The following is a 10361-nucleotide window of genomic DNA, read 5'->3' as shown; positions in this document are numbered from 1 at the left end:
TCCCTGCAGCGTCCGCTTCCCAGACATGGCTGCAAACGTTATCCCAGTGGTGAGTTACAGGGGCATCAAGTACGTTCCAGCCAGCCCCAAAACCTGGAGAGTGACTGGAGCTGGGGTGTTTCTGATAGTGGCCTCACAAGAAGCAATACTGTTTCAATCCCTAAAGAAATAGAGGACTTTTGATGCTGTAGTTACCTGTCATTTGAAACCATTTTAAAGTATTTTTTAAGGAAGTGATCTGAAGAGTGCTTTTACTTAAAAGTGCAATAGTTCATATCATTGCAAAAACAATTTGGGGGTTAGAACAATTGATAGTTGTTTGGAATGTACTTTAAGGTTGCTTGACTTCAGCTTTGTTTACCAAGAGATATATATGCAGTCTTATTTGTCTGCAAGCACAAGGAAGACACTTGTGCACAGACTTAGCCGTGCTGCTCTGTGTGCTCATGTTTGCTCTGTTGTGCTAGCTGATGGAGTTCCTCAGTGACAACAACGAAGCAGCAGCTGCTGATGTCTTGGAGTTTGTGCGGGAAGCGATCCAGCGATTTGATAACCTCAGACCTCTTATTGTTGAGAAGATGCTTGAAGTCTTTCATGCTATTAAATCTGTCAAGTGAGTCCAAAATTTGAAATCAGACTGGAGCCACCCTGTGGCTCTCTTGTGTTGAATGTACATTGTCATTAAATATGTACTAAAATCCCTACAACCCACACACAGAAAAGAAGAACTGAAGCCGAGGTATTCCTTGATGCATGACTGAAGTTTCTGCTCTTGTCTTAGGATTTATCGAGGAGCTTTATGGATCCTTGGAGAATATTGCAGCACCAAGGAAGATATACAAAGTGTAATGACAGAAGTTCGCAGATCACTTGGAGAGGTGTGTTCACTTTGCTGGACCAGCTCTTGGGGGGCTTACACACTATTGTGCAGTGGGTTTTCAAAGAGAAAGATTTTTTTTTTAAATCGGGTAAGATGCAACAGGGTTTTAGCACTTCTGGTATGTAATTGTGTGTGCACAAGAAATCAGAAGTAAAAAATAGGCTTTTGCATTTGTTATTAATATTTTTTTCAGTAGTTCTGAAAGGGTCTGACAATCTGTGTGATGTGAGCTTTATTGTGTGGATTCTGTCTATATTTCAGCCTATCTGATCAAATTCTTTCAAAACTGTTGCACTGTAACTGACCTTGTACTTATAAAAACCTTAACAATGGGGATAACTTTTACTAAAGTCTTCTGCAGAACAAAAATACCTTTTCTACATTAATTGTAACAAGTATTTTGTGTTCGTTTGTAGATCCCAATAGTAGAATCTGAAATCAAGAAAGAAGCTGGTGAGCTAAAACCTGAAGAAGAGGTGTCTGTGGGTCCAGCCCAAAAACTGGTGACAGAGATGGGCACTTATGCAACACAGAGCGCTCTCAGTAGTTCCAGACCTGCCAAAAAGGAAGAGGACAGGTATTTGAGATTTCATGCTAGGCCAGGAGTGACCTGGCTAGGTTTTTCTTAGTGGCATTCTCTCATACAGAGTTTAGTGGTTGAGGTAATTTTCTAGTTTAAGGTATTATCCCACATAGATTTTATCTGACAGTAAGTTGCCCATCTGCGTAGGATTTCTAATCAAAGCCTACTTCATATCAAAAAGGACACTGTTCATTGTGGTATCCTAAGCTGTAGTTGATTCTTTATAATTTATAAAGTCCCCTTGCAGTTTTAATTAGATATAGAGATGTTGCCATCAGATTAAAACTTTTTTTAGTATCAGCTTGCACTGTTTAATACTTGCTATAGCTTATTGGTAGTTAGCACAGTTGCACTGTTTCCTTAACTGCTGCAGATGGGCTACTTCATCTGACTAGTCATTATCATCTCAGAGCTACAGTGGAGTTATTATCCATTACACATTTCACTTCACTCTCTATTCTGTGTGGAAAAGGCTGTGTGGCTTGTGAGTATCTCTGCATCTGGTAAATTCCTTCTAGAGGGAAAAATCAACTTCTGCAACCTTGCAGTCTTGTTTTGTTTGTACAGTTCAGAGGTTAAGGTATGCAGTAAGTAGGCTAAAGAGTGTCATCCAAAACTAGTTTTCTGATTATCATTTGTCTTTGCAGACCTCCCTTACGAGCATTCCTACTTGATGGTGATTTCTTTGTGGCAGCTTCCCTTGCTACAACTTTAACTAAGATTGCTTTACGATATGTATCTCTAGTCCAGGAGAAGAAGAAACAAAATGTAAGTCATCTGTTGTGTTTTCACTGTAGCTGCAAAGAAGAGGTGGTTGTTGCTTCTTTTATACAGATCCAAAATGGGTTAATTCCAAAGTGAAGTGTCAGTTATGTGTTTGAATAACAGTGATAATTTGGGTTACAAAGTGGGCCTGCTGCTTTCCAGCCACTCTGAAACAGTCTCTAGATCGTGGTGCTTGGTTTCTGGATAATAAATACTAAAAAAAAAAGTAATCACATCATAAAATCTCTGAACATAATAATGTGTACCTTTTTGTAAATAAGTCAGAAATAAAGATTTCTGTAAAGCTGTGTAAAATGCAATAACCTCCTTCCATTCTCTTCCATTCTCTTTCCTTTGTCCTTCTTCTCAGTCCTTTATTGCTGAAGCTATGCTGCTGATGGCCACTATTCTCCATTTGGGAAAGTCTTCTCTTCCCAAGAAGCCAATTACAGATGATGATGTGGATCGGATTTCCCTGTGTCTGAAAGTTTTGTCAGAATGTTCTCCTCTCATGAATGATATTTTCAACAAAGAGTGCAGGCAGTCCCTCTCTCATATGCTGTCAGCCAAGCTAGAAGAGGAGAAACTTTCCCAGAAGGTGAGCTATTACACGTGTGTAACCATAAATGCAACATTCAAACTGGTCCCAGAAATGTCACCAGAAATGACTCTGTGTAAGTCAGCCATTATTTAACCATATTTCTGTCCTAAGCAATGGAATTCATTGTGAATTCTTGATAATTTCTCTTCCTGCAGAAAGAATCTGAGAAGAGGAATGTGACGGTTCAGCCAGATGATCCCATTTCCTTCATGCAGCTTACTGCTAAAAATGAAATGAGTTCAAAAGAAGACCAGTTTCAGCTTAGCCTTCTTGCAGCCATGGGAAACACACAGAGGAAAGAGGCTGCTGATCCTCTTGCATCCAAACTTAATAAGGTAATGGAAAAGTCAATGTTTTATGTCTGTGCTGTTCAGGCACAGGATCAGCTTTGGGAATTGCAGGCTGGAACTGATGAACCAGGCTGTGCTGGTTGGTTGGGAAGACCCAGGTATTTGCTGGTTAGGAACAGGAGAAAGAAAAAATGTCCTGCTGCTTAAAGTTGTTGCCTTTTTTCACGAGGGAGAGGAAGAATAAGGATTGGGAAGACCCAGGTATTTGCTGGTTAGAAACAGGAGAAAGGAAAAAAAGTCCTGCTGCTTAAAGTTGTTGCCTCTTTCATGAGGGAGAGGAATAATAAGGAGGAGACTTGGAGATTCCTGAGCTAGTGGGATGCAGAGAAGAAATTAAGATCGTTTGCTGGTGTGAAGAGCCCAGTAAGCTTCATGGAGAAGAGCACAGGGCTGTCACAAGTGATTAAGAACCCCTTTCTTTCTTTGACTGCCATATCCTAATGCCAAGTGCAGTGCATCCTTGTTTCACTCTTGGTTTTTTATTCTTTAAAAGCCTAAATGAACTCTCTTTACAGTTTAAAGTTAGCTTTTCATGTTAAGTCAGCATTTCTTTGTCCCGCTGATCTTTTTAAGACTAAATAGCAGTACAGTCTAGATTTTAGGAAGTTATGTGAGTTCAGCTCAGAACGTGTTTCATCTGCAAGGTTTTATAATTGTGGTGTGTACACAACAGGGCGTGTGAAGAAAGGATGTAGTTAAAATTTACTTGTATCAATAATGTAGTCACTGTGTGCTTAGCTATACATCAGTGAAATCAGTCTGTTTTGGAAGACTTATGCATGAACTTTACTATTTTCTAGACAAAATTTGTGGTCATTGCCCTGTGTTTTTTCCAATTTTTTTCCCCCATTTTTCCTACTAGTAAGTTAGTTCTGTGAAATTAAAAGGCCTTTGTACACCTGGTTGATCTGGAGGCTCATATGAAAGAGTAATGGATTTAGTTAAACTTTACTCTTATTTTGTTATTTGACACGATCTCACGTTTCAAACTGGTTTACGAGCAGAAAAGTACCCTCAGCTCTTCTGCTTCCCAGGTGACTCAGCTGACGGGTTTCTCGGACCCCGTCTACGCGGAGGCGTACGTCCACGTCAATCAGTACGACATCGTGCTGGACGTGCTGGTGGTGAACCAGACCAGTGACACCCTGCAGAACTGCACCCTGGAGCTGGCCACGCTGGGTAAGCAGCTGGGGGGCAGTGCTGCCTGGGAGCGGCCCCCGCCTGCGAGGAGGTTCCGAAAGGCTTCTGCATGCCTACAAGTTTACACCAGCCAGTAGCCGTTTTGAAAGGATGGGTTTGAGTGCCTTGAAAAATAATACAATTTTCTTCCAAAATGTGGAAGGCTTGTACCAACTGGCAGTACTATCTGGTGATACAAACCATAATCAGATTTTGATTTTTTTCATGCTTTTCCCACCAGAAAAACAGCACTCTCTTTCCCCTTCTTCCTTTTTCCTGAAATATGGACAGGATTTCTGATACGCTTATTCCCCACTGTGCTGTTACAGTTGAGCAAGAGGACAAAAACCAAACCAGTATGGAGCAAATGTCAGGCAATAGTAAGGCAGCTGCCCTGGATGGTTCTTGTGCTCAGCCTGAAGTACTTAAATACTGCATTTACTCAGCCAAAGCCATTCCCTGTACCAACAGCTGTACCAGAGCTTGCTTGGACACTGCTGAGGCTTCATTAACTTCTTTTAAGAGAGGGACTGGAGCAGACAATCTAAGAAGAGTAACTGTTTTCCTGTTAATTGTCTTCTGTTTTGGCAGTCAGGAGTTGAAATATGTTTGCAACATATTAGGAGAACACATTACATACTTCTAATTGATGTAAATATGACTGGAGGTGCCTAGCCTTCCTTCAGATCTTTTATATCATTTGATCAGCCTAATGATGGAAATAAGTAATACCTTAATAGGTTGCATTTTTTTATTTATTAGTTCAGTAAAGTTGAATTCTGTATTTTCCAGTTAGCATCCTCAGATATGTTGCAAAAACTGACCTGATGCATCACTCCTGTGCATAGAGCTGTTGCTGTTCCTGCTGTGTTTTCAAATTGCACAGCTTAATAGAACTAAGGAGTATTTTACAATTGGTTGCTAAAGGATTAGGAAAAATACATCTCTTACTGTTCCCTAGGAGCAATTATATTCAAAGTTAGGTTGATACTTTGACCTGTGTATAAATAGCTTGGTGCATGTGATAGTGGACGTTGAGCTTTGGCTTTGAGACACTTGATTGTAGGATTAGGTATTGTGATGTTGTCAGTGATTAAAACACAAGGCAGAATTAACCATTTCCTGATTGTTGAAAATTTAATAGTAAACTCAATCCAAAGACCATTTAAGTCAGTATTTGTACTTGCTTCCAGTGAGATTTGTGTGAACACACTAGTATTTTAACTGACATTTTTAATGTAATGTGAATTATTTTTTCTTGGAAGTAACAAACTGTAACAAAAAAAAAAATAAGAAACAACAACAAAAAATTCCAAATCAACTAATACCTATATGGTGGTATTTAGTGCAACTTCATAGACATTAAACTTGAATGACAAGAAAATAAAAAATGTTGTTCCAAAAACTAAACTTGGTGTGTACTGTTCCTGTTCCCTAATCCCCATCTCCCAATTTCTTTACATAGGTGACTTGAAACTTGTGGAAAAACCATCTCCTCTGACACTTGCTCCACATGATTTTGCAAACATTAAAGCTAATGTCAAAGTTGCTTCAACAGAAAATGGAATAATTTTTGGTAATATTGGTAAGTGAACAATTCAGTGTGCGAAATTAACATTAATATGTAACATTGCTTAACTGCTTAATGAGCTCAAAAAGAGTTAAAACGCTTCATGCTGGGAAAGAAAATTAAATACTCTACAATGTGAATATTTTGTGGTGATTTTTTAAAAATTATATCACTTTTACTTAAAATCATGGTAGGACATGCTACCTCTAGAATGATTCTCAGCAATATACTTGAACCCAAACCTCTGCACTTGAAGTGAGCTGGGCTGCCAGAAAGACCAACACACAACTCGGAGTTCTGTGGCAGCTGAGCAGAGCACTTGAAGAGGACAGAGGCTCTGTGGAGTGTTGTTAGCTGGCAGGTGGTCCCTGAGCACTGGTGTGTAGTGCAGACTGACCTGTTGAAGCACTGGGGTGGTTTGTGTTCTGGTTGCAGTGTACGACGTGTCGGGAGCAGCCAGCGACAGGAACTGCGTGGTCCTGAGCGACATCCACATCGACATCATGGACTACATCCAGCCCGCCGCCTGCACCGACGCCGAGTTCAGGCAGATGTGGGCAGAGTTTGAGTGGGAAAACAAAGTTAGTGTTAGTTTTTTGCACGTTATTTGGGTTTTTTTTGTTGATGAGGTATAACTCTGTTCTTGTTCTACATCAGCTCATCTTACCAACATCTTGTATCTTGTGATCTAAATCCCATTCAGCATCCACACTGGATGCTGGCGACAAGTGACTCCTTTCCTTATTGCTCTCTTCTGTTTCACAAGCCTAGTGATGCACTAGTTTTTTTCCTGCAGAAAGAGGTTTGTGCTTTGAGCCTTACCTCCTGTGAAAGGTCCAAATTGTTTGGTGGTTACTGTGTATTTTGTCATCAAGGTGAGATAGCAACAAGTGTAAGTTTATGCTGAGACTGCAGAATTACTCATACTGTTTAGCCTCTGCAGTTCTGAATTATGCTGGGGTTTTTTTGTTTGTTTTCTTAAGTCTTAAAATTTTTTAAATTCTTAAAAATTCTCAAATAGAATCATTTGTGTGGTAAGAGGCCTTTTAAAGGTCATTTAGTCCGGCCCCACTGTCATGGGCAGGGGCATCTTTCACCTTATTACTCTGTAATACAACTGTAGCACAGTGTTATGCATTCTGTGCAAGACCATCAAAGGAGGAGGTGCACTTTAATATTAGAGGGTGCCCAAACTGTCAGTTACAGACCTGTTAAAAAAGGGTTTAATGGAGATAATATCATACAACAGAACAACATAATTTAAGAATAGAGAGAAACATTAAAACAAAATGGGAGATGTGTTACACAAACTGTAGCATTGTTTGGTACATGTATTTATGTGTATTCACGTGAGACTTAAGTGCCTCAGAGGGAACTTGTGAACAATAAATTTTGATATGTGGTATGGGAAGTCTTGAGCTTTTTTTCTGTGGGGGAAAGAGGAGAAAATTATTTCTATCATTGATTAAAAGCAAACTTTTGGAATGGATAACACTTTTTTGTGTTCTGGCAGTGTGTAAATTGTTTTCAGACAAGATGTTTGTTATTTGCTAGTGGGAGTCTGCATATTCAGCAGAGTCAAGTATTCAAAGTAATTGGCATTTTTTCCCCTTCTTGAAGGTTACAGTGAATACAAATATCGTTGATCTAAATGAATACTTGCAGCACATACTGAAGTCAACCAATATGAAATGCCTGACTCCAGAGAAGGTAAGCTATGTGCTTAAAGACTTTAAGACACCTTTTTCAGTATGTGTGATTTATTGTTTAATTTATTTAGCATTTGTTAGGAATATTAATATAATATGAAATAGTACTTATACACCGAGTTTTGAAAGGAGTGGTCTGAAATGAGTAAAAGCATATTAATGTTACCAAAATTCTGTGTTGCTTAATCACTTTAACTATTTCTTGCCCAGTTAGAAAATCAGATTGTCTGTTTTGATCCATGGTAGCTAAGTTGTAGTGTGGAGTTGATGGGACCATCCATTTTTATAAAGGTTTTTATTCAGTATCTCCAAGTTCCTTCCTTTCTTCTCTGTCAAAGCTTACCTTTCTTTTGACAGCTGAGCCTTTTTGCTGTGAAGCAAAATAAGTATATACAATAGCCATTTGCTATTGAGATACACTATGTATAATAGCTATTAGCTAATATATGTAGAGGAGCCAAAATAAGTCTGGTAGCTATTGCTACTATTTAGTTTCTTTACCGTTTTACTCTTCATTAAATCAGACCATAAAATGCCATCCTACCTTGTCTTGATGAATACTGTAGATTGCATGTATTCCAATAGGAATTTTAGAAAAGGGCTTAGAGAATACACTGTTTAGAAAATGCAGTGTTTCCTGTGGGCTTGTGCTCACGCTTTGTAAAGTGTTGTAATACAGAGAAGGAAGTTTAAACGCTTAAACATCCTAGCTAACCTAGGATGAATTAAAACATGTTCAAAGGATTTTGGCCTTTCTAAGGAGTTGAACTGTGCTTTCTGCAGGCGCTTTCGGGTTATTGTGGCTTCATGGCAGCCAATCTTTATGCACGTTCCATTTTTGGAGAAGATGCCCTTGCAAACGTCAGCATTGAGAAGCCAATTCATCTTGGACCAGAGGCACCTGTCACGGGGCACATACGGATCCGGGCAAAGAGCCAGGTAACAGGGCTTAGATTGGCAGCACTCTTTCTCCTTGTTGGTTTTAAGAAAATGTACCACGTGCTTTAAGAACTTGCAGATTTTTGGATGTGCGTTAATTTCTAGCACTAGGTAAGGTTGAAAAAATTTAGAGAAGGATGAATACAGGAACTTAGTTTTAAAACTGTCGTACATGGATTTTTGTGAAGAAGAAATGTCTTTCTAATTAGGTGTAATCATACCCTAAAACCACGTTAGAGATCTGTTCTCATAGTGCATTACCATAAAATAGGCCCTTGGGCCGAGATTTCCTTATCTATAGCACAGCAAATAGGCTGTTGTAGTTTATTTGCTTTTAAATATAAAGAGCAAATGCCCCCCAAGGTTTCATGATCTGGTTCCTACTGAAATACACATTTCAATTTCACACAAGGAAATTTTATGCATGTAATTGCTGTTCACTGGTTCTTTTAAAAAACAATGGAAACAATACCCTAAGTCTTTCAGTAGGGTTATTTTCTGTGAGTAGATCTATGGATTTTAGAACTTCTACCTCCCAATGAAAAAGAAAAAAGATGAAATTTGTAACTTTTTAATAAAAATACCAAACAGTGTACCAATAGAAGTATTTTAAACAACACATAATAAAGGACTACCTGAGAGTTTGCACATAAAGAAAACATTTAATTTATAGGATGTCACTGTAAAGATTTTGGCCTGATTTAAATTGATGTTTCTGGTATGTTTACATTGGCATTTTTATGTAAGACTGCATTCAGTTACATAAGCCAGCTTGGTTACATCTTGAAATCATCTGTTATTGATTACATGGATTTATTCATGCAGTTTCTTTTGAGATTTTCAAATCACTTTTCTTCAGTTTCTATGAATTGTTAATATTCTGTGATTATTTTCTATAGCTTTAATGTGTGATTTTGAAGTATCTACGTAATGAACATCTCCTTTCTCTTCCTTGCAGGGAATGGCTCTGAGTCTTGGAGATAAGATCAATCTGTCTCAGAAGAAAACAAGTTTATAAACTTTACCTAATGTATTTTCAGGTCTTTTACAATTTAACCGTAGGTATGTGGCTTTTGGGATCCAGAACATCTTATATTCTTCAGTGTTCTGTAACTGTAGAAGCCAAGCTTTTGAGCCGAAAGCATTCCAGCAGATAATTTATAGGTTCTCCATGATTGATACTGAGCAAAACTTTACATCTCCAGGATTTTTTCTTTGTCCTGGAGGTCATGTTTTCTTTGTCTCTAATATATACTGATGCTCACAGTACAATAAACAAATTATGCCAGTACTGTTTTGTCTGTAAATTATAATCTCTGTCTTATTTGATCAGTATTGAATATCTGACCCAGGGATATTTTGATACTCTAAGGAAAGGGGAGTGTGTAATAGCTTAAGTGTTTACAGTAATGACTAGGCCTGAATTGTGTGGATATGCAATTATGACTCTTAAAATACTCTGGTATACCTAGGAGACTATATATATGCATGACAACTAAATCAAAGGCTGTGTGTTCTGACTGGTTGCTTTAGTAATGTAATCACTTGACACAGACAAGTTTGTAGTATCAAAAAAGTGATTGGCAAAATTCAGCTCTTGCCAAGAAGCAGTAGAACCTTGAACTTTGTTTCTGAAATGCTTTCTTAAGTGTTATCAGAAGTGAGTAACACAGGGTTGCTGCTGGTGTTCTCATTTTGCAGTTAATACAGAAGAGAGCCACGTGCAATATTCACGCTGGAGCAGCGTAAGCAGGATTCTCAGGGAATGCAGCCATTAGCCACATG

General features: G+C 38.5%; 1 protein-coding gene across 1 annotated transcript; it reads left to right on the top strand.

Annotated features, from left to right (window-relative positions):
- Positions 1–7: 7 nt before the first annotated feature.
- On the top strand, positions 8–9865 carry COPB1 (coatomer protein complex, subunit beta 1; the record flags this gene model as incomplete). Its single annotated transcript, XM_008950281.1, has 13 exons — positions 8–49; positions 468–613; positions 782–878; positions 1297–1457; positions 2111–2231; positions 2599–2826; positions 2985–3164; positions 4214–4358; positions 5824–5943; positions 6364–6509; positions 7549–7638; positions 8421–8576; positions 9535–9865. Coding segments are annotated over 13 exons (1692 nt in total), but the record flags the coding sequence as incomplete, so codon positions are not given.
- Positions 9866–10361: the final 496 nt, after the last annotated feature.

This window comes from Merops nubicus, unplaced genomic scaffold (genome assembly GCF_000691845.1).
Source record: "Merops nubicus isolate BGI_N331 unplaced genomic scaffold, ASM69184v1 scaffold7472, whole genome shotgun sequence".
Classification (NCBI taxonomy): Eukaryota; Metazoa; Chordata; class Aves; order Coraciiformes; family Meropidae; genus Merops; species Merops nubicus.
Note: the sequence above shows the minus strand (reverse complement) of the source record. Positions and strands in the feature narration are given on the sequence as shown.